The sequence below is a fragment of the Mesoplodon bidens genome (genome assembly GCF_964165515.1).
Source record: "Mesoplodon bidens genome assembly, chromosome: 2".
Classification (NCBI taxonomy): Eukaryota; Metazoa; Chordata; class Mammalia; order Artiodactyla; family Ziphiidae; genus Mesoplodon; species Mesoplodon bidens.
Window position 1 is genome coordinate 111,604,812 of NC_138177.1, and position 27,531 is coordinate 111,632,342.

The 27,531-nt window shown below is 38.5% G+C and overlaps 1 protein-coding gene across 2 annotated transcripts; it reads left to right on the forward strand.

Moving 5' to 3' along the window:
- On the forward strand, positions 1-27,344 carry MCOLN3 (mucolipin TRP cation channel 3; the record flags this gene model as incomplete). 2 transcript variants are annotated; one of them, XM_081225760.1, is made up of 12 exons in its annotated part: positions 116-345; positions 4,175-4,342; positions 9,550-9,703; positions 10,845-10,926; positions 11,003-11,099; positions 16,348-16,447; positions 20,338-20,450; positions 20,534-20,683; positions 23,811-23,912; positions 24,021-24,143; positions 25,043-25,249; positions 27,210-27,344. In XM_081225760.1, exons 1-12 carry the CDS (start codon positions 118-120, stop codon positions 27,342-27,344), a joined length of 1,659 nt encoding a protein of 552 aa, XP_081081886.1. In that variant the 5' UTR covers positions 116-117. The 2 variants fall into 2 exon arrangements, with proteins under 2 accessions (XP_081081887.1, XP_081081886.1); XM_081225761.1 differs by lacking the exon at positions 4,175-4,342 and having other exon boundaries at positions 1-345.
- Between the last annotated feature and the right edge of the window lie 187 nt (positions 27,345-27,531).

The window sequence follows — 27,531 nt, forward strand, 5'->3', positions numbered from 1 at the left end:
AACAATGGTGCTTATTTGAAAGCTGATCTTTTGTCTGGATTTCATCAACTATCCTGCAGTAGCAAGGAACATAGATGTTGCCTTCATTTACAGGTTTGTTTTTTTTTCCTCCTAGAGATGGCAAATCCTGAAGCTGTTATAAGTAGCTGCAGCTCTCATGAAGAAGAAAATCGCTGCACTTTTAACCAGCATACATCTCCCTCTGAGGAGCTTCTATTAGAAGACCAGATGAGGCGAAAACTCAAATTTTTTTTCATGAATCCTTGTGAGAAGTTCTGGGCTCGAGGTAGAAAACCGTGGAAACTTGCCATACAAATTCTAAAAATGGCAATGGTGACCATCCAGGTAACGATCTCAGATCATGAGTTTAGTGAAAACTTGTTTTACTAACAAAGAGAACTATGGACAGTTTTGTTTTATTTTTTATAACTTTTAACTGTATGCATGATAAAGAACAATAATTAAGGAGATACGCAATCTTAAACCCTCCCACTTCAATATTTGTGAAAGAAGACTTTGGTTTTTTTGTTTTCTCTAACTCTTTTCCTTCTCATCTTTCATTAAATTATAATTTTGCTCACATAATGTAATTGGTTTTCAGGAAAAGAAAATTTTAATATTTGGCTTCCAATCAAGAAGCTTAGCTGAAGGTTTCTAAATCAACTGTGGAAACTAGCTATTGCCCAACCAGAGGATTCTTTTTTTTCCTGATTAGTTTCCTGAGAATTTCTCTCTCTTCAGAAACTTCAGGATTTTTGTTAAGAGTAGTTGGATTCTCACATCCCTGTGATCATGGGAGCCCTGAAGTGGAAGAATGTGGAGTTAATTAAAAGGAGTAGCATAGGTAGTGAAATACTAGACTTCATTTCAGGAGATGTTGAATCTCATTTCCTTGCCTTCTCTTAACATTTTGGGGGGAAATTATATTTTGTGATTCTTTATATATTCTTATGATTTACTCTTTTGAAAGTATGTTTTCCTGCTGGTGAGAGTAACTATCTCTTGTTAAAAACAAAGGGGCAAAAATAAAAGATTTTAATAGGAAAAATAGATGTGATACATTTATTTTTATTAATACTTTCTCGTAATTTGGTGAAAAATGCATAACTAAATAAACAACTGGTATTCAAGGAGAATTTTTTTAACTCTGAAATTGCTGATCTTAACTGATAATTGAGAACAAATGCTTAAGGTGTTAGAAGCTAAGGCTATTTCTACAGTCATATGAAGTTGGTGAAATTCTTGCCTAAGTTTCTGATGCTAGGTGTTGTGTAAAGGAAACTGACATTTGAGTGATTATTTTGTTCCAGGACATTATTTCATTTGATTTCAACAATACTTCTATTGGATAAATACTGGAATCCTTCGGTTTACAGAATAAGGAACTGATATTTATAGAGCCACATGATTAGTACTGACTAGTACTGCCACTGGCGAAATCAAGACTTTAGAGGCACGTGTTCTCTCCCTCTAACATATCAACATAAAAATGGATGTTCCGTTCTCAGTATATTTGGCAAGCTGGAATTGAAATTCTTAACTTCCAGCTGATAATGTGGTGTGTCACAACAGTGAAAATATTTATCTGTGTTATTTCTGATAAGTTGGAGGGAAAGCCTGTGTCAGTTGAACATGAATATATTCTACTTAGAATGATAGGTACAACTTGTGTGTTTACTGTGTTTCGGCCTCAACATTTTATATCATCACATTCAATTCTTAAAACAAATCAGAGTTAGGTAGTAGTATCCCCATTACACAGATGAAAACACTGAGCTTAGTGAAGTAAAATAACCTGTCATAGTCAGGAAACTAGAAGAATAGAACTGAGATTCAAACTCAGATTCTATTCCCTCTAAGACTTATGTTCTTTTTTCTTTTAATTTTTAAACATCTTTACTGGAGTATAATGGCTTTACAATAGTGTGTTAGTTTCTACTTTATAACAAAGTGAAGCAGTTATACATATACATATGTCCCCATATCTCTTCCCTCTTGCGTCTCCCTCCCTCCCACCCTCCCTATCCCACCCCTCTAGGTGGTCACAAAGCACCGAGCTGATCTCCCTGTGCTATGCAGCTGCTTCCCACTAGCTATCTATTTTACGTTTGGTAGTGTATATATGTCCATGCCACTCTCTCACTTTGTCATGGCTTACCCTTCCCCCTCCCCATATCCTCAAGTCCATTCTCTAGTAGGTCTGTGTATGACTTATGTTCTTAATTACTCCTAAACCTTTTAGGGAGCTCATTTAACTTTCCTGTGTTTCTTAGGGTGGTCAAGAGGAAAACTGACTAACAGTTTAAGATGTTAAGCCTGTTAGTAATAAGCATATAAAAGGCATTTAGGTAAGTTTTTTTTTTTTGAAGTAACTGAGAGTGTTTCTTAACTGTGATGTTTCCTTAATCTACATTGGAACAATCAAACAAATATAACATAAAGACTTTGTAATTAAGCAAATGAGGGTGACTTGATGACAGATATCCTCTTTTCAGGGAAAAGACAGTGGTATTTCTGTTAAGTTGGAGATTTGGTGTCTGCAGCAGCAAAAGAAAGATGACTATGGTGATAGGCACCCTACTAAAAGTTTCCCTTTTCACACTGCCTGGCTCAGTCTCTGAATTATAGCAGTTCTCTCTGCCAGTCATACTCTTGTCTGCCCCTAGGCCCTTGAGGGCAGGAACTGTGTCTTCTAGCTCAGTGCTGGCTTGTGAAGGTACTCATATATTTGAATGAATCGGTAAAAATATCTTTGGGAATTCTCTGGAGGCTTTTTGATCATCAGCTTCGATAGATGTAAAATCCCTGGAATATCAAGCTATCATCTTACTGAGATCTAAATAGGACACAGCTTAAAGAGGCTCTTTAGAAATGAGAGTCGAGTTAGGTAGAGAGTGATGACATGTGTGGGGTACAGGGCATACATCACAAGGGGAGGTGAGAGGTGAAAAGATTGGTCTACTGTCTCTATTTTTCCCTGATCAGACCCGGGATACTTTGTGTAGCATGAGCTTGGATAGTTAGAACTTGGATTTAGTCTGTTAGACTTGGGTTAGAATTTTGACTATATACTTGCTACTGATGTGACTTGTAAAAATTATTTAACTTCTCTGAGTCTTCATGTATGCATCTGTAAAATGGGTGTATTAGGAACTATGCCGTGGGATTAGTATGAAGAAATTTCCTGCAATAGTGTATGGAACATAGGTTTTCAGTGTTGTTCCCCTTTTCCATATAAAATATATGTTGCCCCCCTTACTCTGCTATCTAAGTCAAAATATATGTTCTAAACTTACTGTGTGCATGCACGTGTGTGTGTGTGTGTGTGTGTGTGTATGGGAGAGAGAGAGCAAGAGGACAACTAAGTTTCATGTAGAACTCTAGGGTCAATCCTGCATGAATGTTAAGGATATGTTATGTTAATATACTTTAATTTAGAGATGAGTTGAAAGAATATTTTTATTTTTGGCCTTATTGTCACAGTTTTGGTAATTAGACCTAGGAATATAGTTTGATTATAGGACTTAAACTTATGTAAGATATTTCTTAGGTTGTATTTTACACCTGCTTCAAGTCCTTTTTTTTCTACAGAATTCATTTTGAACTCTTCTGTTTGCCATTCAAGCCCCTGCACCATCTGACTCATCTTTCTGTTCACATTTTTTCTCACTATTTCTCTAATTGAATTATGCTGGTGTCCTCAATGTCCCCCAAAGTGCTAAGTCAACTCGACCTTCTTGGTCTTTCCCCAGTGTTCCTCAAATGTCCTCTGCCCAAGTTATGCACATATTTCAGGGTTTCTATTATTCTTTCTTCCTTAGAGAAACCTTCCAACTTCCTTAGTCAGTTACCTTGCTTCTCTGAGCTAAAGAACTCCTAAAGGGCTTCTCTGAACTCCTAAAGCTTTTGTTGGTAGGGAAAATGTCATAAGTGGGATCATACATGAAAATAAATGTTGAAAGTATGCAAAATCACTTTCTTTTATTTTAAAACTAGAAATCCACCTTATCTTTAAGGACAAATTAATTCACAGCTGCCAAGCTTTTAATTTCTAATTGAATATATTCAGGATTAATTAGGCATTGAATCTTGAATAGATGAATTGATCATTTTATAGAGGCCTTTTATTTCATTACTTTTTGACCCTCTTACTTTTTCTTTTTTTTCTTTTAAGCTGATCTTTTTTGGGCTAAGTAACCAGATGGTGGTAGCTTTCAAGGAAGAGAACACTATAGCATTCAAACACCTCTTCCTAAAAGGATATATAGACCGAATGGATGACACATATGCAGTGTATACACAAAGTGATGTATACAATCAGATCATCTTCGCAGTGAACCAGGTAAATCAAGCACATGCATTCTTCACTTGGGAAAAAGATTAGACTGGAAAATTGTTAGCAATGTACATAATAGAAACTGACATTCAGTTGTACAAGGGTGAACATTTTTTAATGAAATATGTAAATGACATGTATAAAACAGTTAAATTTTTTTAATGTTGCCAACAAACTTTAACAGAACTAGAAGTTGAGAAAAGCTTTTCTTTAGTAACAGAGAGACAGAAACTTTAAAGACTTAATTAAAAGAGTCAGAGCTAGGGCTTGGCATGAGAACCTCAAAGGTTTAAAATGATTAACCATGACCTTGGCTGTAACTAGTCATTAAGTCTTCAGAGTTTATACTTTCAGGGACCCTTAACAAATAATGAGAATATTAACTTTGCAGAGTGTGTATAGTAACCAAGACCTGAAAGTTCATTTAAAAAATAAATAAGGCCTTTATGTCATACATGACAATGATTTTATTGTAATATTGATTAAATGCCTCAAAAAGGAAGCTTGTTTTTCATACAGATGATTCAAATTTCTATTCAGAGTTTCTGATCAATTTGTTTTTGCTACAAATAGTACTTTCTCAAGTCCAAAATCTCCTATTTTGTTGGAATCATTGGAAGCTTTCTTGAAGTCAGTATTTCTAACCTGAGTTAGTCTGTAGATAACATTTCAAAAATATCACAATTCTTCTTCAAAAAATTATTATAGTCCAATTATGGCTCTCCTTATCCTGGAGACAAACTATGCACAGTGAGATAAAATACGTATTTGTGACGCTAAGGCTTTCTGATCGCATTCAGATTACAAAAATTGGCCAGAAATCTATAGTAATAGAAGTAAGCTGCATATGTTGTTAAAGAGAAATATGCCCTACAATTTGTAAGGTAAAAAATAGTAAAATGCTGGAGATATTCAGCTTTGAGTTTCTTGTTTTAAGATTATTAAGTTTATCTAAAGCTACTCTGAACCAAATTGGTAGTTTGGTTTTTGGCGGAAGGGGCGAGTAGAGGCAAGATGTAAACAGCTCATTAAATTCCTCCTAAAACATTTTTACCTTTTTTATATAGTAAGCCTAAGAGCAGTCTTAAAAATATAATATTTGGCATTCAGGCCATTCTGTTTATCATATTTCCGTGTTCTTTACAGAATTGCATGTAGATTCCTTGTGCTAGTATATAGGTAGATAATATTAATTGGGGTGGGGTTTACTTAGGGCAAGTGACTCCCTACCATCTTCTGGGCACTATCAGGCATTTTGTTTTATATTTTTTGAATTTTCTTTTATTTTATACAGCAGGTTCTTATTAGTTATCTATTTTATACATATTAGTGTATATATGTCAATCCCAATCTCCCAGTTCATCCCACCACCACCCCCCCAGCCCCACTTTACCCCCTTAGTGTCCATACATTTGTTCTCTACATCACTATCAGGCATTTTAAACTGAAGGTAAAAAGTATCTTGATCACAATATTCATAAATAAAGTTTTTGTTGTTAATGAGGTCAGTTATTCTACACGATTCCAGAGAACTGAATAGAGAAAATACAGACTGATATGAAAGAAAGATCTTTGTTTGCTGTAAGGAAATCTCTTGATAGTTGCGGTGATAGTCACCAAGGAGAACGAACAGATAAGACAGTAGCTTCTCAGTCCTTAGAGCTAGTTCCATGACTAATTAGTTCTCCTGAAGAGTAGAGCCCTAAAATGCCATCTAACTGCGTAACCTCTAGGGTTCATCCTGATCCAACACTGGCTATAACAGCATCCCTTTTGTTTAGTATATATGTTTATGTATTTGAATATCAAAGACCTAGTTATTTTTATACTATGTCCTGGCTTTTAGCAATCAGTCATGTTTGGGCCATCTCTACTGGGTTCCTTCTTTCATCCGCCCCTTCAATTAAGGCAGTCCTCAAAGGTTTGTCCTTTTCCTACAGAATTTCCTCCTCTACACAGCCTCAGCCACTGCCAAGAGAGGTGACCCTGAACCATTTGCTCACACTGCTGCATGCAGACAGCTCACGAGCACCTCAGAACCACTCCGTCCAAAACAGGTTCCTGTTCTCTTCCCACCTGCTCCCCAGACATGTTTCTCTTTCTGATCACTTGCTTAGATTTAAAGGTCTCAGGGTCTTGGAACCATTTATTCTTGCAGCTCAAGCATAGTCTGTATATCCCTCCTTCTGGTTGGCTTCCCTCCTTCCCCTCCCTACCATTTCTTGACTGTTTTCTAAAGGATTCATCTAAAATCACAGATTTGATTGCATAATACTCCTCATTTTATACACATAACAGTGTTCAGTGCCACATATTAATATATTTATTCCACGAAGGTGGAGGTACATCCCAGGCACTCAGTTGTTTGTGAATAAATGAAAGAGCTCAAAAGATTCATGTGTTCAGATCAGGTGATCACAGAGGGACCACAAAAAAATCCATCTATAATCAAGGAGCAATCGGTTTTAATCTGCTTTACAGATATCTCAAATTAATGATTTTAGTGCCTTTCTATGTATGGGAAGATGCAAGAGTCTGGGCTCATGGCAATTATTCCTTTGAGATGCATCTTAACTATCCAGGACCAGTAATCTGTTTTTCTCCATCCTGAATTCCCCTCAGAGCACACCCTTGGTGCCACTGCAGTGGCTGAAGGCTTGATGGCAGGCAACACTTGTTGTTTATTGGAGTGGCAGGCAGCACTCCTTGCCTACAACATCCATCTCCTGCAGGTGCTCAGACCTCCATGAGGAGCCTTATTAAGATAGCAAGGAAGTCTGGCTGTAGCATCACTTATAACGTTAGCATGTACCTGAAGCCCTGCACTTTGGATCTTTTGTGTCTCAAGGTCTTACAAGGTTTAAGACACAAGTTTCTAAGGTAGGAGGTTCAGATCTTTAAGTAAGTCCTGTGGGGACTGCCTCACAAGGAGCGGGTGCTCAGAAGGGCTACAGGGCCCTATGTAGGTGTGACTGCTTCATGACCCCTGCTTGACTTTCTGGCTTTACCTCCCGGTACACATCCCCTAGTCCAGGCACACTGGTCTCCTTGGTACTTTACTGCATTCAATATCTTTTACCTCTTTTTTCATTTAATGTACTGTTTACCTCTTATTCCCCAACACCCCAGTGTAAAACTACCAATTTGGCTCAGAGTAGCTTTATAAAGATTTAAGACACTTATTTCCTTGTATGGAAAACAAACAGCTCAAAACTGAATATCTCCAGCCTTATACTATTTCCCCCTATATGTAGGACATAATGCTATTTAATGAGTTATAACTGCAGCTTAATTATATCACTGTAGATTTCTGGCTCATTTTCCCAATCCCAATGCTAGCAGAAAGGTTGGTGCCATAATCACAAATCCTATCCTAGCAACTTACCATCTTGGTGTGCATAGATTAGCTCTAGTGAAAAAAGATCCACTATCACAGTGGTCCCTAACCTTTTTGGCACCAGGGACCGGTGTCTTGGAAGACAGTTTTTCTATGAACCGGTGGCGTTGGGGATGGTTCGGGCGGTAGTGTGAGTGATGGGGAGTGGCAGATGAAGCTTTGCTCACTTGCTGCTCACCCCCTGCTGTGCAGCCTGATTCCTAACAGGTTGCAGACCGGGGGTTGGGGACCCCTGCACTATCACATTATAGTGATTTTCACCTCACTGTTAATTTGACTGTGTCTCATACTGTTACCTGAAAACTGGGCCTCTTGGTGGATGTCACACCAAAAGACACAACCAAGCCAAAGGTCAGGAGAAGGAAGGATTTATTACTTGCAACAAGTAAGGAGAACACCAGGGATCTTTCCCAAAGCAGTGTCTCCTCAAACAGCAAAATTGGGGAAGTTTTAAGCTAAGCATACGTGTATAATCACGAAGGGGCTTGGGCGGTCAACAGAGTCCAAGTTTTAGTTGATTGAAGTCACGAGGGTCAGAAAAGGTCAACATCATCATCCCTTAGATTTCAGTTGACCTGGCAGTTAAGTGTTTTGGGCTAATCTTTACCATTGAAACAGAACTGGGAATCTTTACAATTGATGTATTATCTTTGCTGTTGTTACTTCTCTTGCCTGTTTCTGCATTCTATTGTTCCCTTAATATTATTAATTACTGAGACCTGTTCAAGGACCAGCATTAGATCACAAAAAGGCTTAGGCCAAAAATGGCTTCTCTTATGTCAAGAAAGCCATGCCTGTTCTCTTTCTCCAGGGACCTCCCCTACCCTATCTGCCTACAATACTGTTCTAAGTGCAGGGGTTAGAGCAGTGGACTTGATAAATTCCTTACCCTGTGGAACTTACATTCTAATGGAGGAGATGGATTTTAAACAAGTTTAGCCAAAATCAGTTGATTTCCAACAGTGAAGAGTGCTATGAAAAAAAGAATTAAGTGGCATAAAATATTAACAGTGGACTCAGGATGGTCAGAAAAGACCTCTCTGGGGACTTGAAGTCTGGGGAAGAATATTTCAGGCTGAAGGAGTGGCAACAGCGAAGGCCCTAGAGGCTAGAAAACATTTAGTATGTTTAAGGCAAGTGTGCAAAGGAGTAAGGGAAGGGCCAGGGATAGGGCTATAGGTCTCACAGGGCTTAACAGGCCCTGGAAAAGAGCTTTGAAGTTTATTCTGAGAGACAGGAAGCCATGGGAGTGCTTTCAGTAAGAGAAAATTGCTATAAAAGTGACCAAGCTGTATTCTTACAAAGATAAAGATTTTAAAAATACATTATTTTTAGACAAAGTTTTGCTGGTTACCCTGGAACAATTTTATCCCATTTCCTATATTATAGTAAAGCAGAACTCTGACTTTATAGGAAATAGTTCAAAGATAAATAAAATTTATATTCACATAAAATGTAAAAGTCAGTTCCTAAACATAGTTCTTTAAAGGAGGAAAGAACCTGAGAATTTATTTAAGGTTAAATTAAGCCTTTAATTTTGCAGATAAGAAAGCAGCAGCTCATAAAGTCTATGACTTGCTCAAGGTCACAGAAATGAAACTTGAACCCAGAACTCTAATTAATTCAAGAGTGCTCTTTGACCTCTGTGGTCCTGGTGCACAGTAGCATGTTAATTACTCTGCATATTAGCATGCAAGTCTCCACATGGACAGGAGGTGGGAACTTGCCGTTTCAAAGGCAGGGAGGGAGGGGAATCATGGCTTCACTTCCACCTGGCTGAGTGTTCCTCTTTTTCTGTTCCTCTTTTTGGTTGAAGTACTTGCAGCTACGCAACATCTCAGTTGGGAATCACGCTTACGAGAACAAGGGCACGGAGCAGTCAGCCATGGCAATCTGTCAGCACTTCTACAAGCAAGGAAACATCTGTCCTGGAAATGATACCTTTGACATTGATCCAGAAATTGAAACTGGTGATGTTCTTCTATAAGCTAGAACTTCCATTTTTAACTCCTTGATTTATACTTATTTATAAATCAATTTATACTTATTTATACTAATTTCACCTCTGAAAACATTGATTTGGCCTGTGCTATTAGGTCATAGTAAGAACTTTATCAGAATTGTGTCAGGTACTTCACTATAACTCATGATTCTTAAAACAAACAAACAAAAAACCCCACAAAAACCAACGAGGCAAGTTTATTATTATCCTCTTTTTATAGAAGACTGAAGTGTGGCTCAGAAGGTTAAGTGATCTGCTCATGATGGAGCTAGTAATAGGCAGTGCTGAAATTTGACCCAGGCCATGCCCTTAGCCACTTTATTCCATAGCCTCTCTGCTGGATAAGCCAGTTAAATAGACAGATATTGTCCTTATAAAACAGTATGCTTGCAAATTCTTGATGTATATAAAACTCTCTCTGCTCAACAGCACTTCACTATTCAATGTCTTTGGGGTAGGCTGGGCCTCGCGGGGGCGGGCAGGGAATGAAAACCAGAACTTAGAATAGCACAGCTTATTCTTATTAGCAAAGTTCTACTTGCAGTTTGTATCTAAAACATTAGCTTAGGTCATCGAGTCAAAAAGTAAGTACTTCTAACAATAGCCACTGGGACTTTTTCTTTGAGAAGAATAGTAAAGGATTATAGTGCTGACTAGTGAAAACCTTCTAGTATGCTATCTTCCTTTTTTAAAAGTGTTTATTGAGGAAAAATTGTCAACATAATATTTTTTTAAAAAGATCCTTTGAACATAGAAAATTTTATCTTAGACACTACAGATGCTTCAAACCTATGCTTAGGATACAAAAAGGAAGAAGGACCTCAAAGTTTAGGCTTAAAAAGACAGAAAGGAAGATGGCGTTCTATAGAAGACTAGTGAGATAGAGTTCAGATCTTTCTCTACCCCCATCCACTCCAGAAATGTATAGTCACGTATTAAAAACAAATAAATCACTGTAACCACGTGGTATGGATGTTTAGCTTTAAAAATCTTAATTTACAAAAATACCAGAATCTCAATATCTAGTTTTAAACATATGATCCTTTCAAGATGCAGTTTTCTATATTTATTTTAGGCACTATATTATGGTTTGTTCCTTTCTATGGCAGAATGTTTCTTTGTGGTGCCAGATGAACCTTTTCACATTGGAACACTAGAAGAAAAACTCAACTTAATGCTGGACTTTCACAGGTGAGGGAACAGATGGGAGTGTAACTCATGTTTGTGTGTATATGTTTTCACTGCACTAAAGTCTCCTGTCTTCTAGACTCATAACAGTGGAGCTGCAGTTTAAATTGAAGGCCATTAATCTGCAGACTATTCGTCATCACGAGCTCCCGGATTGTTACGACTTTACTCTGACTGTAAGTGTGGGCTGGGCTGAATTTGATTCCTATCTGGAGAAAAATAGTTTTATCTAGTTACAGGTTTATTTACTTGTATTAAGGGGTGATGAAATGTATAGGATGTTCCCATCCCACTTGGATGTGCACAGGGGAAGCATTGGTTCAGCTAGCTCTATTTTGTTATGAAGTAGTCCCTTCTTATCTGCGGTTTTGCTTTCTGAGGTAAGTTACCCTAGGTCAACCTCGGTCTGAAAATATTAAGTGGAAAATGCCAGAAATAAATTTTAAATTGCATGCCATTCTGAGTAGCATAATGAAAAATTTCTGACCCTCCCCAGATATGAATCATCCTTTGGTCCAGTGTATCCCACCCGTTAGTCACTTAGTAGCCGTCTCAGTTATCAGGTCAGTTGTCCCAGTATCACAGTGCTTGTGTTCAAGTAACCCTTATTTTACTCAATAATGGCCCCAAAGGGCAAAAGTAGTGATGCTGGTAATTCTGATATGCTAAAAGATTCCTTTAAGTGAAAAAGTGAAAGTTCCCAACTTAATAAAGAAAGAAAAAAAATGTATGCTAAAGTTGCTAAATCTACAGGAAGAAGAAATCTTCTATCCATGACATTGTGAAGACGGAAAAAGAAATCCATGCTAGTTTTGCTGTTGCACCCCAAACCGCAAAAATTATGTCCGGAGTGTGTGATAAGTGCGTGGTTAAGATGGAGAAAAGCGTTTAATTTGTACAAGATATTTTAAGAGAGAGACCACATTCACATAACTTTTATTATAGTATAGTTATAATTGTTCTATTTTATTATTAGTTATTGTTGTTACTCTCTTACTGTGCCTAGTTTATAAATTAAAGTTTATCATAGGTATGTATGTATAGGAAAAAAACATTGTTTATAAGGTTTGGTATTATCTGCAGTTTCAGGCATCCACTAGGGGTCTTGGAATATATCCCCTATGGATATGGGGTGGCTACTGTACTAACTTGTTTACTTGTTAATTATCTGTCTTCTGTACCTCAGTGTAAGTTCTCCGAGGGCAGGGACCTTGTCTTGTTCACTGCTGTGTCTTTAGTACCAAGATCAGTGCCTGGCACAGAGTAGGTGTTCAAATACAAAAGGAACAGAAGTTTGTAGGCTCTGTATGGTCAGCTCTCAGCAGTCGGTGGCAGTCTGCTTAAGGGCATTGCCAAGGGTTCTTGCTACAGAGTTTCCTCACTGTGGATGTTTGTAGCCTTTGGGTTTTGCTCACAGTGCCTCCCTTGTGCTGCCTCTAATGCTCTGGTTAGCTTCCTTGCCTTCAGCCTACCCTATCGCATCTATGTTCTCTGTCTTCCAGTTGCAAATGGAGCTTTTGATGCTTTCTAGGCAGCACAAGATGCCCCTCATGTGAGTTCATCACTTCATGAGGATCTGAGTCAGTAGTAACACAATGCTGTATCGGCGTATGCAGGACAGCATTTGATAACAGCTTGCCTTCATGTGGTCCAAATTTCTATTACTTCAGCAGTAGTTTGTATCAAAAGTTATGTCCACGATACTCAACTAATTGGCTGTAAGAAATCAAGTTTTCAGAAATTGAGGTTAAAAATATTTTCAGAATATAGGATAATGTAATAATTATGCATATTACTTAATAAGAAAAATCACTAATTCTATAAGACTGTTTTTATTTGGGCTACAGATTTTGATCTTAATATTAACCAGCAAGTTATGAATTTTCAAAATTACTTGATTTTTTAAAAATTGAGCTATTATACACAGTCTTCTCTCTTCTCTCTCTGTATCTCTGTCTGTCTGTCTGCCTCTCTCTTTCTCTCTGTCTCTCATGGAAAATGATACTTTTCAGAAGTCTTACAATCCTTAAAGCCTTTGGTCAACTGACAGCTCCTTCATGGACCCTTTTGTGATTCCTCAGTTAGCAATACATTCTGTGTTCTGAACTCCCAGATTTTGTTTTCATTTTTGTATTTTGTATGTCTTACCACCTTCTCCTTTGTTTTAGGATTTTGTAGGTCTTTATCATCAACTCTACTAGACTGAAAGCTCCCTGAAGGCAGGAACCATTTTATCTTTTCATCCCTCAGAGAACATAGTAGGTGACTAAAATATTTGTTGATTGAGTGAACAAAACATTAGATCCTTTGTCATGACTCACTACATCAGTAAAAGCAACTTGGCCTTTAGCCACATGCAAATGTCATATTTTTGCCATTCTTGTAGAATTATCCCAAGCTATATCTGTGCAGTGTGGATTTAGCAGTGCATCTCACAGAACTGTGGTGGAACTTATATCCTATCAGGTAGTTTGATAATAAAAGCCATTAGTGAACTGGGGCAGCATGCCTGATATAAAACGCAAGGTCTTTGGAGTCAGACAAGCCTAGATTTTAATGTCAGCTCACCAGTAAGTAGCTATGTAACTTTAGGCAAATTACTTAATTGGTTTGAGCCTCAGTTTTCTCATTTGTAAAACAGAATTAATGCCCACCTACCTGACAAAATTTTTGTCGAGATAGAAGATAACTTATATGAAGGACCTACCAAAGTATATGGTATGTGGTAGATATTTGACTCATTCAACAGCTATTTATTAAGCCTATCTTGTGTGTGCCCAGTTGGATTTATAATGTAAAAGTAGTGCATTAGCATTCATTCATAGTAGTTTGATAAATTCTTTCATCCTGTATTTCGAAGCTCTTTATTAGGTGTATAAACATCTAGGATTCTTGTATTCACTTGAGCTGACTCTTTTATCATTATGAAATGGCACTCATTAACCCTAGTCATATTCTTTGCTCAAAAATTTACTTTGTCTGATGTTAATATAGCCATTCCAGCTTTCTTTTGATTAGTGTTAGTATGGCATATCTTTTTCCACCCTTTTAAACTTATTTGTGTCATATTTAAAGTGGGTTTCTTGTTAGGCAGCATACAGTTGAGTCTTGCTTTTTTTATCCAACCTAAAAACCTCTACCTTTTAATTAAGGTGCTTATTACATCATTTAAATTTCATGTGATTGTTAATATGATTTCTCTCTTTTTCTGCCTTCTTTTGGATTGAGTATTTTTTCGGATTCCATTCTATCTCATATGTTATCTTATTAACTATAACTCTTTGTTTTATTATTTTAGGGCTTCTAGTACACATACGTAACTTATTACAGCCTACCTTCAAGTGATGGTATACCACTACATGTATAGCATAAAAACCTGACAGTATATTTCCATTTCTCCCATCTTGGCCTTTGCGTTATTGTTGTCATACAATTTACTTCCAGATATAAACTGGAACAATACATTGTTATTATTTTCACTTTAAACAGTCAGTATCTTTTAAAGCAACTTAAATAATTAAAAGTCTTTATATTTGCCCATGTAGTTATCATTTCCATGCTTCATTCCTTTGTGTAGCTCCAGGTTTCCATCTGGTATCATTTTCCTTCTGCATGAAGGGCTTCCTTTAACATTTCTTATAATGCAGACCTCCTGGTAAGCTTCTGTATGTCTGAAAAAAGTATTTCACCTTCGTTTTTTAAGGATAATCTCACTAGGTATAGAACTCTAGTTTGACTGTTTTTTCCCCAGTACTTTAAAGATGTTGCTCTTTTACAAACTAAAAATACAAACAATACAAAGTGCTGTTGCTGCTAAGAAATCTGCTGTCTTCTTCATCTTTGTTCCTCTGTATGGGATGTATTTTCCCCCCTCTGGCTGCTTTAAAATTTTTCTCTTCATCTCTGATTTTAACAACTTGATTCTGATATGCCTTGATGTAGTTTTCTTTGTGTTTCTTGTATTTGGGCTTCATTGAGTATCTTGGATCTATGGGTTTATAGTTTTCATTATATTTGACATTTACTCAGTGTTATTTCTTCAAATATTTTTCTGTCTCTTTCCCCCCACTCTTCAGAGATTCCAATAGTATGTATATTTGGGCACTTGAAGTTGTCCCACAGCTCTCTTTCTTTTTTTTTTTCAGTCATTTTTTCTCTTTCTTTCATTTTGAATAGTTTTATTGCTGTGTTTTCAAATTCACCAATCTTTTTTTTCTGTACTATCTAATCTGTTGTTAATTACACTCAGTATTTTTTCTTCTTCATTTAAAGAATTCAGCTTCTTCTAAACCTTACTTAGATGTGATTGACATTAAGCCAAAATTTATTTAATGAGCACCTACTATTTGTAAGACCCTGAGGCTTTTTGTATGGGAAAAGTTTTTCCTTGGCAAGGATTTCTGACTCATTCAAATAATACTGAGCATCTTTCTTATGTGAGGCTGTGGGCTGGTTCCCTCAGCAGCTATGGAGATGGGCAGGCACTAGCAATGTCCTTGGTTGCTTGTCAAGGGAAGAAACTTACAGTCCAACATGAGGAGAAACAGAGTAACTAAACTTATTAAGTTTATTTGAAATCTTATATCTGAAGTGGTATCTGATTACCCCACACGAAGATTTTCAATAAAACTCATTTAAATGACAGACTTTAAAAGAACTTTTCTTTTTCTTTAGGACTTGAGAGAAGAGGCACCAAAAACAAAAACAAAACCCCCAAACCAGACTAATTTCCTTAGCTTGCCTTCTTGGTGTATGCAAGGGGAAAGTGGAAGGAGCTAGAAGGGGAAGACAATGGAAGAACTATGAAAGGTGTTCCGGCATGGCTTTGTCCCCTTTGGTGCCTCGTGTCCCAAAATGGTTATCACTGAAGCCAGACATGCTGTTGGTTCCCTGTGACCACACCTTTTGTAATACATGTGGTTCTATAGTGATGAAGAAATCTGGTCCTAGAAGGAAAATCAAAAAAGCTCCATTTGAAATGTTTCAAGACAGAAATAATGAGCATCTGTGTTAGTAAGAATTACAACAACATTAAAAATCTATCCCTAGCTGAGGCCCTGCTGGAAGGCAGAGGAAAACATACTAGTACTCGCTCTTGCTCATTGTAAGAGGGCATCTAGAGGTGCTTAGAATGGGAAGGAGGGGGGAAATTCTTTTGTTTTATAAGTGGTTCAGGGCTTGAATACTGTCCTGGAAGCAGGATTATAGAGACTAAATGTTCTCTATGGAAGATCTAGTTCAACTTTCTCATCTCACAGAGAAATAAAAAGAACTTCCCAAGGTTGAACAGAGTTAGCAACAGGTCAAAGATGAGAGTCTGGGTCTCCTGTAACTTTGGAAGACTTTTTTCCTAATTAATGCATAGAGGCATCTTGGCTTTAAAAACTATAGGTATGTTTTTTACCCTTTTCCTGTTCTTCACAGATAACATTTGACAACAAAGCCCACAGTGGAAGAATTAAGATAAGTTTAGATAATGACATTTCCATCAGAGAATGTAAAGACTGGCATGTATCTGGATCAAGTAAGTGATGAATTTTAATAGTTTTAAAGGTGGTTATTAAATAATATTAAATGGTTATTAAATTACTTGTCCCAAGGATGTGTGGAACATTAAATGAAAGAATTGGACCATACCCAAGTCCCTAACTCTCTGCAAGTAGATCAATTCATTGTAGTTGTCTGATGTTCCAAGTAATTCCCAAGTTACTAGTAATCAAATGGCTTTTCCTGCCTTCTCCATGTGCCCTCACTGGCCCACTCCTTACCAAAAAGAAAAAAATGCTTATAATCACCCCAGCAAAAAGAAAATCACATATACTCAAACCAATGTTTATCAAGTGCTTATTGCATAAGTATAATACTTCCACCTACATCTTCCTCACTTCAGTATTTTAAAATATCTTTGAGATAGGTAACATCCCTATTTTTACAGATGAAGAAATTAAGGCTCACTGAATTTTGGTGTGTATGGGGTCATACAGCCAGGGAGAAGTCAGGTAGGATTTGACCCTGAAGTATCCCACACCTTATAATTATCTTCTATCTAGGTCAAAAAAGTAGACGAAACAAGGAAAGGGTGTATTCCTAGAATTATGGACACAAACTCAGGTATAAACTGAGAATCACTGAGAATTTTGGAGCTGAACTGAATAAAACTGACTGGGAAGAATTGATCTAATTTCCTAGACCCTTGTATTGATATGTAGTGGTGTGTTGTGCTAGACTTTAATGATTAGGTCAGAGGGTCTCGGATTCTAGTGAGCAGAAGCATCATTCCAAGTACCTGCTAAGATGCAGTTTCTCCAGCCTCATACAAGACAGTCTGTAGGTCTGGGGGTGAGACCCAGGAATGTGCAGGGAATCCTTATTCAGACCATACTTGTATAATAATTGCTTTAGGGTTTCCTACTAATGGATTCACGAAGTTCAGATGTAATAATGAGATAGTATGAGTAAATAAAATAAAATAAAATAAAATTCCTTCATTCTAGTATTCTTTTCAGTAATAGGTAACTTCAAATATATGAAGATCTTGAATCACAAACTTTTATTTCAATCACAAAGTTGTTTATTTGAAACACAAGCCTGTTTTGTCATCTGTAAACATTGTAATACTTCTCCACAAACTTGAGAATAGGGAAAATGAGAGCATATGAAGGTGCCTGGATCACAGGCTTTCTCTCTTTTTTTTCTTTTTTTTTTTTTTTTTTGCGGTATGCGGGCCTCTCACTGTTGTGGCCTCTCCCATTGTGGAGCACAGGCTCCGGATGCGCAGGCCCAGCGGCCATGGCTCACGGGCCCAGCCGCTCCGCGGCATATGGGATCCTCCCAGACCAGGGCACGAACCCGTATCCCCTGCATCGGCAGGCGGACTCTCAACCACTGCGCCACCAGGGAGGCCCCAGGCTTTCTCTCAAATGTTTGTTTCTTGAATTTTAAGTTTCTCTGAAGTAGATTTAGTCCTTCATGTAACAATTAGATGCCTCTTGACAAAATTACGGGATGCTTCATTTCAGAATAGTCTTGAGTTCTTTCTCTCAGCATAGAGCAGTACAACTTGTTAAGTAAAGACACGCTCTGTAAGAGAGCATGTGACGGCCAGCCCTCTGCCCACCTCTCTTCACCTGGCTCTGCTCATGCTGGGAGGACTGATTCACAGAATCTCTGCATGCGTGACTCTGCCTTGTCACTCAGGTCTCAGCTAAAACCCACTGCCTCTTTGGTGAGGCCTTCCTTCATTGTGTGGTATAAGTGAACCTTTCTTTTCCCCATTCCCCCACCCCAAGCTCCCTCAGCAATGGTGGTCAAAATTTAGTGTTACCTAGAGAGCTTAGGAAAACACAGTTTCTGATTCACTGGGTCTAGGGTAAGGCAGGGGAATGTGCATTCCTAACAAGTTCCCAAGGGATGCTAAGAGCCACTAACACAGAGTGATGGATGCTGGAGATAGACTGCAAAGGTTTGAATCCTGACTTTGCCACTTACTGGCCGTGGAAGCTTGGGCAAGTTCTGTGACCTCTCTGTGCTTCAGTTCTCATCTGCAAAGTGGGATAATCACACCTACCTCGTGGGTGTTGCTGTGAGATGCAAGTGAGTTAAAACCTGTAAAATTCTTAGAACTATGCCCTGCAGGAAATGCACTCAATACATGTTAGCTATTTGGACTTACTTTCTTCATATCACTTACTCCTATCAGAAAATAATTTGTTCATTTAATTGTTCACTTTTTTCTCTTATATCGCTGGAGTAGAATAGAAATTCCACAAGGTCAGGGGCTTTGTCTGTCTTGTTCACCCATTATACTCTCAGCATATAGAAACACACCTGATGCTTAATAAGTATTTTATACCTAGATAAGTATATTTAAATAGGATATGCAGGAACCCTAATGGTATTAAGAACAAAAGACTACAAGCTGATAAATAAAGATCTTTGATGGATGGTTGTGATGATTTTTATTTATTTTATTTTATTTTTTTTAGTTTCTGCTTTATAACAAAGTGAATCAGTCATACATATACATCTGTTCCCACATCCCTTCCCTCTTGCGTCTCCCTCCCTCCCACCTACCCTATCCCACCCCTCCAGGCGGTCACAAAGCACCGAGCTGATCTCCCTGTGCTATGCGGCTGCCTCCCACTATCTATCTACCTTACGTTTGGTACTGTATATATGTCCATGTCTCTCTTTCGCTTTGTCACAGCTTACCCTTCCCCCTCCCCATATCCTCAAGTCCATTCTCAAGTAGGTCTGTGTCTTTATTCCTGTCTTACCCCTAGGTTCTTCATGACATTTTTTTTCTTAAATTCCATATATATGTGTTAGCATATGGTATTTGTCTTTCTCTTTCTGACTTACTTCACTCTGTATGACAGACTCTAGGTCTATCCACCTCATTACAAATAGCTCAGTTTCGTTTCTTTTTATGGCTGAGTAATATTCCATTGTATATATGTGCCACATCTTCTTTATCCATTCATCCGATGATGGACACTTAGGTTGTTTCCAGGTTGTGATGAATTTTAAAAGAAGGACTTTTAGTCTCCTTTAAATACTCATGGAAGAATCTGTATCAGAGTCTTTTCTCTTTGTTGTTTTTGTGCAAAAAATGCTTGAATTATTTAAATTATTCTAAACATGAGTGTGAAGGATCTGTATAAAACTTGAAAATGCTTCTGAAGGATGCAAAAAGAAGACTTGAATCAGTTAAAAGGCACACTATGTTTTTGGACAAGTGATTCAACATGATGAGTATGTCAAGTCTTCCTAAATTAATCTATAAATTCAACATGATTCCCCCCCAAAATTACCTGTAGGATTTTTATTGGAATTTGACAATTTGGTCCTGAAGAATATATGGAAATATAACAAGCAAGACTAGCCAGCAGAAATTCTAGGAAAGAGTAATGAGAGGTATTTTTCTTAGGCATTACAATCAATACATGAAAACGTCAGAAGGGTAAGGTATGGTACGTGAATACAAACGGCCATTTGGTACATGGTAAAGATGGCATTTCAAATCATTTGCTCTTTTAATTGGCAAAAACTAAAGAATAAGGAGAAGATGTGGAGGTATGTGTAGGTATGTAAACTGACATGATCTTTTTGGAGAGCAATTTCTTAGATCTTTTTTTAGAAAGATGCATTTGCCCAATAATTCCATCTTTGGATATTCATCCACCTAAAAGATCACTTGCACCTGTGCACAAAGAGGACCTGGTAAATGGTTTGTAGTAGGGAAAACCAGATTCCAATCCAAGTGTCTTTACAAACATAGTATTGTACATCTATACGGAAGTATGCAATTCAGCAGTTAAAATAAATGAGGGTAAAAATGAAAAGAAAAAAAAGAAGTATATGTCACCATATTAATGTTTCACTGCATAAGCAGGTAATCCACTTTCCTTACAGTTCAGAAGAACACTCATTACATGATGATCTTTGATGCCTTCGTTATTCTGACATGCCTGGCTTCGTTAATCCTGTGTGCTCGATCTGTGGTGAAAGGACTTCAGCTTCAGCAGGTAGGGATCACTGCTTTCTAGGAATGTGATGGACATTTTGATTGATAGAGAAATTCACCATGATTCTCTTCTTTTCCCAAAAGGAATTTGTCAATTTTTTCCTTCTCCATTATAAGAAGGAAGTTTCTGTTTCTGATCGAATGGAATTTGTCAATGGATGGTATATTATGATTATTATTAGTGACATATTAACCATTACTGGATCAATTCTGAAAATGGAAATCCAAGCTAAGGTAAAATTTTTTCCTATTTATGTCATTGTTAGTATCAGATTTGCATTAACGGTCATTTATTTTGTCCAAAACATTAAGAATTCACAGAGTAAATTATTTCTTTCAGACATTGTATTGAGTAAACCTGAAATAACAGTAATTTGTAAAAATCTAGTCCAGAAATCTTTTAGGCTGAGTTTTCCAAAGTGTGATTCACAGTCCTCTGTATCAGGATCATTTGGGTAGTTGGTAAATACCCCACATTAGACCTACTGAATGTGAACTCTGGGGGTGGGGCCTGTGAATTCTTACACACACCAGAAGTCATACACACTACAAGGTAACTAAAGTAAAAGGTGTTTTTTGTTGTTCTTACAAGAAATACCAGAATCTTCAACAAAAAGAGTCGGCTGGGGGCAGGTGGAGGGAAGTGAGGCCAAACTACTATTGTGTGAGTCCTTGCAGTTTTTCCCTTTGTCCATTCAAATTGAGAATATTCCCATTTTCCTATTTATGTACTACAAGGTTTCCCATTTTAAGTTAGGACTAATCTAGCCTGGATATCTACCCTCCCCCAAAACAAAAATCAAAAACAAAACAAAACAAAACGAATACTGTTCAAACTAATCTTGTTCAAATTTATATTTTTCTAGCCTGACTACAACTAAATATGAGTATGATCCACATGGGGAGCCTCTTATGGTTCAGATTCCTGGGCAGAGACCCCAAATGCAATGGCTCAGTTAAGACAGGAGTTTATTTCTCCCTCATGTAATAGTCAGGGTGGATTTTATGTGCTGGCAAGTTGCTCAGCTCCCCACCATTCAGGAATCCAAGTTTGTCCCATCTTTTTCTCTGCCGACCATTAAGGGCTCACCCAGACTGCATGATTGATGCTGGGTTGCCTCACAAACAGATTGCAACCCATGGAAGGGAAAACCTGGTATGGTAGTAGGTCTCTCACAGTCTTATAACCTTGGCTCAGAATGGCAGCCTTCATTTCTGTTCAGTCCTACTGGATAGAATTTAGTCACATCTAACTGCAAGGGAGCTGGGGGAGATAGCCCAGGCATGTACCTCAGAAAGAGAGAATGGGTTTAGGAGGCCATGGAGCAGATGTCACTATATGTCAATGTAGTATATATCATTAGAATAGATGTTTAACTGTAGGGACCAAAAAAAGAGGAGTAGGGGGAGATTTGCAGCAAATCTTTATTTTTACCAACCTCACCTACCATTAATTTCAATGAGCCCTTAATGGTGTCCAACAATCTTTCTACATTTTTCTAAGCTATTCATTCCCCTGTCTTCTAACTGATCATTTCATATTTCTTCTCTTTTCAAACTTGTAATACTCCCTGCCCCATCCTCACTCTCAGCTGATGACCTCACTTCCTATTTCACAAAATAATGGAAACAAAATAGGAATTCCACAAATTCCCACTTCGCTTATATACCTGCCAACATCAGTGCCCATATGCTTTGCTTTTTCTCTGCTACTGTAGATATATTATTTAGGTTACCATCCAAGGCCAGCTTCTCCACTTCCTGCCTTTCAGATGCCGTCCCTGCTTGCTTACTCCAGGGCATGGGTCCAGCTATTCTTCCTCCTTTTCTCATGCACCCTCAATCTCTCATTCTCTACCATGACATTTCCATCAGCATGTTTTTTTTTTTCTCCTTTCTAAAAAGGCAAAATCTCAACCTATTATCCCTCCAGCTACTTCCCCATTTCTCTGGTCCCCTTTATATAGCAAAAGACCTCAAGAGAGTATTTAATCCTGTTTCTGACTCTGCACTTCCCATTCCCTCTTGTATCTGTTCCAGTCAGGCTGCCCTGCCACTCCAGGGCAACGTTCCAATGACCTCTCATGTCGCTACATTCAATAATCAATCACTTATCCTCATTTTGACCTATCAGCAGCTTTTAGCACTGCAAGCACGCCCTCTTTGTTGATGAACTTTTTCACTGGCTGTCACTTACCTGGTTTTCCTCCTAAATCACTGGCTTGTCTTCTGACTTTCCATTGCTGGTTCCTTCTCATCTCACCAACCTATGAAAGTGACAGTATTTCAAGGCACGGTGCTTGGACACCTTCTTTTTCTGCCGCTGTCTTGGTGATCTCATCCTGTTCCATTGCGTTAAATAGTGTCTATTTTCCAGTGATTTTCAAATCTCTATCTCCAGCTTGGAATTATTCCCTGAACTCCAGTCTCAAATATCCAACTGTCTATTCCACATCTTCACTTGGATGTCTACCTGGCCTCACAAATTTAACATACCTGAAACAGGACTCCTGAAATCTCCACCTCCACAGTCCAAACCTGCTTCTCCATGGCCTTTCTAAGTTCAGTTAATGGCAACTCTTTACAAAAGCCATAGATTCATCCTCAACTCCTCTCTTTCACTAATCCCCTCTCCTCCATATCTCATCCAAGAGGAAATCCTATTTGTCTACCTTAAAAAAATCACCTCATCACCTTCACTGTTGCCAGCCTGGTCCAAGGCACTGTCAGCTCTCATCTGCATTATTGCAGTAACCGTCTCACCCTTCCAACAATCTGCTCCCAACATATCACTCCTGTTCAGAGCCTCAATCTCCCCAGTCTATTCAGAATAAAAGGTAAAGTTTTTAAATTACACTCGTGAGGCCCTAAACTACTTGCCCCCTCACCTCTGTGACTGCACACTTTCCCCCATAGCTCACTCCAGCCAGACTCACTCTTGCGAGGCACCCTCCTGCTTTGGGGCCTCTGCACTTACAGGTCCCTGTGCCTGGAAAGCTCTTCCACAAGACTTTTGCTTGGCTTGCTCCCTCACTCCCTTCATGTCTTTACTCAAAGGCCACCTGTTCAGTGATCAGTCCACGCTATTTGAAATGCAACACACAGCCTTCCCTTATCCCCTCCCCTGAATTTTCTCCTCAGCACTTACCATCAGCTAATGTACTAAGGGTTTTGCTAATTTATTTCTATCATCTCTCTCTCCACACTAGAATATAAGCTTCATGAGGGCAGGGAATTTTGTTTGTTCACTGCTTTGTCCTTAGTATCTAGAACAGTGCCAACTCATTGCTACTCAACAAATAATTTTTGCCCCAAATGAATTTCTGCTACATAACTGATTATTTTTTCCACTCTGTTTTAGAGTCTGACAAGTTATGATGTCTGTAGCATACTTCTTGGTACCTCTACCATGCTTGTGTGGCTAGGAGTCATCCGATACCTTGGTTTCTTTCAGAAATACAATGTAAGGAATTCCATGGTTCTCCAAGCTGCTGGTATTTCTCTTTCAAAGTTATTGCACTGCTTTGTCTAAAGGGCAAAGGGATTCTAATGACCTCTCTTACTTTCCCAGCTCCTTATTCTCACCCTTCAGGCGGCACTGCCCAATGTCATCAGGTTCTGCTGCTGTGCAGCTATGATTTATTTAGGCTATTGCTTCTGTGGATGGATTGTGCTGGGGCCTTACCATGATAAGGTACTGATAAACAATTTTTTTCCTGTTGTTATTAAGGTCTCAGAGTAGTGGCAATGGCTTGTTATCCTTTTAAAATAAGCTCCTTTTACTTTGTGACTCAGCCTTAAAATGTTGTAGGTAATGTATCTATTGCCAAATTTATCAATTGGTAAGGTAAGACCACCTTGAGAGGATAACTGATTCACTTGACTGCCTCAACTCCTTTTGTGGAATATGTCAGATAATTAAGTCTTTCTTACTGTCAGCGAAGTCAAGCTTGCCAATTTGATTCATCGATATATACTAGAGTGGGCTATTTAGTTAAGTCTTATTGAAATTTGACTTTATTTTAAAAAGTAGTATAGGGAGAAACTTGTAGAAATATTGAATATTTTGTTTACCAGAGTTATAGTCTTGACTGCAATGCCATCATCTTAAATGGCATGAACTTTAAAATGAGAATCATGAATATGCATGGTTGGGACCTGTGTTTCTCACAGAAGCATTTTAAGGATCTCTTTCTACCAAGGTAAATGGGAGGGTAAAGCTTGACTCAGAAAAGCACTGAAGGTGCAGACCAGGTCTCCTATCTTCAGTTCAGGCTGCTCCTATTAAGAGGAGCATCTGAAGGAGCTGCTTGTTCCAAGAAAAACAGTAGGCGTGTACATGTTATGTACATCACAAGACAAATGCCTGGAGGAATGACTCCGTTTTCCTGGGTGTCTCCAATGTGTACATGTTATTAAACTTTGGTGTGACTTTCTCTTGTTAAAAAAAATGCTTGTGGTTACCCCAGGTTATTTGTTTGAAGGGGTAACTTGGGATATCTAGTCCCACTATTTTTTATATGGTGTCATGATCAAAGTCTCCAGTGGGAAGGAACACTAAGTAAAGTGAACTTTTCTTTTTTGTTTTTCCAGTTCCGTTCTCTGAACATGGTCTCTGAGTGCCTTTTCTCGCTGATAAATGGAGATGATATGTTTGCCACATTTGCAAAAATGCAGCAAAAGAGTTACTTGGTCTGGCTCTTTAGCAGGATTTACCTCTACTCATTCATCAGTCTCTTTATATACATGATTTTAAGTCTTTTTATTGCACTGATCACTGATACGTATGAAACAATTAAGGTACGTTCATCAAGAACAAGGAGGAGCAGCATTTTCCTAGAACTTGCAGAGTGGCAATAAAATACAGTACCTGGGGCTTCCCTGGTGGCGCAGCGGTTGAGAGTCCGCCTGCCGATGGAGTTGCCGATGGAGGACATGGGTTGGTGCCCCGGTCCGGGAAGATCCCACATGCCGCGGAGCGGCTGGGCCCGTGAGCCATGGCCGCTGGGCCTGTGTGTCCAGAGCCTGTGCTCCGCAGCGGGAGAGGCCACAACAGTGAGAGGCCCGCATACCGCAAAAAAAACACACACAAAAAAACCCAGTACCTGAGCGGGAGGGGATCAATGGAATGGTAATTTCTTCAGGGTAGAGAAGAAGGATCTCAATTTTAGATACTAAAAACAGAAATGAAGGAGAAATAGAATTTCTAGAATGTTGAAAGTTTTGTCTCTGAGTAATTGTGCTTTTTCAGACAGGATCTCAAATTGTTTATTAGAATTATAAGGATCAGTAGATACTGAGTGAGTGAAACAGACAGTCAAAATTTTGTGGGAGCTTTTTTTTTTTTTTTTTTGTGGTACGTGGGCCTCGCACTGCTGTGGCCTCTCCCATTGCGGAGCACAGGCTCCAGACGTGCAGGCTCACCGGCCATGGCTCACGGGCCCAGCCGCTCCATGGCACGTGGGATCTTCCCGGACCGGGGCACGAACCCGTGTCCCCTGCATCGGCAGGCAGACTTTCAACCACTGCACCACCAGGGAAGCCCTGTGGGAGTTTTTCAAATCCACTTTTCATAAAGAAAAATTGACCTCTTCATTTGGAATGAACCCCTGCGGGGTTCAAACCAGAGGCCTGTTATCCAGAACAGTCAAGGGATTAATATGTCAAGTACAAGCCATGTGTGTGTTACACAGTCAGGAACATGATTTGAAAAGCTGTTATCATTCATATTGTCACTCCACATTGAATATTTAAAAATCAGTTTGAGCCCTTTGAAATATGGAAAGGCAGAATAAATAACCATATATATTTAAATTTCTAATAACTTTATACTGGTAGCTATACTATTGGCATGGACACTTCCACTTGGGGACTTTTATTTCTGAGCATGAGAGGGGTAATGAAACATGATGCCATGCGAATGGATAAGGAGAAAGGCCATCAGGAGTTGATGGATTATGAATTGATAATTACAAATACCTTGCTCACAAAGCCAGGGTTCTGACTTCATTCTTACCGAATCAGACGTCAGGAACCGACTGTCCTCAATACTTGCTTGGCAGACTTGCTTAGAGTCACCAAGGAGACTGGGAAAGAATGTAGTTGTACCCGTCCAAATCCCTTCCCATGGTGCTCTAAAAATTCACTACCTTCAACTCTGCATGCAGAGAGCTATATATATATATATATATATATATATATATATATATATTATTCGAGGGTGACATCTGAGGCCTCAAAGAATAACATGAGTTGACAGCTCTGGATGACACAAGCCTAAAACTCGTAGTTTAGATGTTAACCTGCTTCCATGGTCTCAGGGCACTTGTCAAATGGGTGAGTCCTTTCTGATCCTTGCTGGTCGGGGCCCATTCTAGAGATCTTAGACCCCCAAACTGATATAAATATTAGGCCTTTAAATAAATCTGTCTGTCTGGAAGAGAGACTCCAAAAGGGTGTGCAGCTGGATTTTACCTGGAAGGAGCTCTCAGATTCAGATTCAACATGCCCATTTTGGGTTGAATCAGACCCACAAAAGAGAGCCCAGGAGGGCACTACAGAATCCTAGACCCACTTTTCCTTAGCCAAACCTGAGACTGGCTCTAGAGGCTACATCCCCATGAAAATACTTGGAAGCAAGTAAACTATCCCTTTAGAAAAATCCCCACCTCTGTAGCCAAATGATCCACTTTGAATTTGAAATAAAGCTGTTTTCAAGGGACTTATTAATGAAAACTTTTTTTTTTATTCTTCTGTATAGCATTACCAACAAGATGGCTTCCCTGAGACTGAACTTCGTGTATTTATATCAGAGTGCAAAGATCTGCCCAATTCTGGAAAGTACAGATTAGAAGAAGACCGTGCAGTATCTATATTCTGCTGTTGTAAAAAGTAGCTATTAGGCTAATCTATGCCCTGGAGGGAACTATAATGTGTAGCTGAGTTGGGAGACAAAATGGATATTTTAAGATCAGATGTAGTATGTTTGAAGACTATTATTTTGAGCAAATTGATGGCTGTAATTCATCAAGAACTGTGTTTATATTTTAAAACAATATTTAATGTCTTTGCAGCTTTAGGCT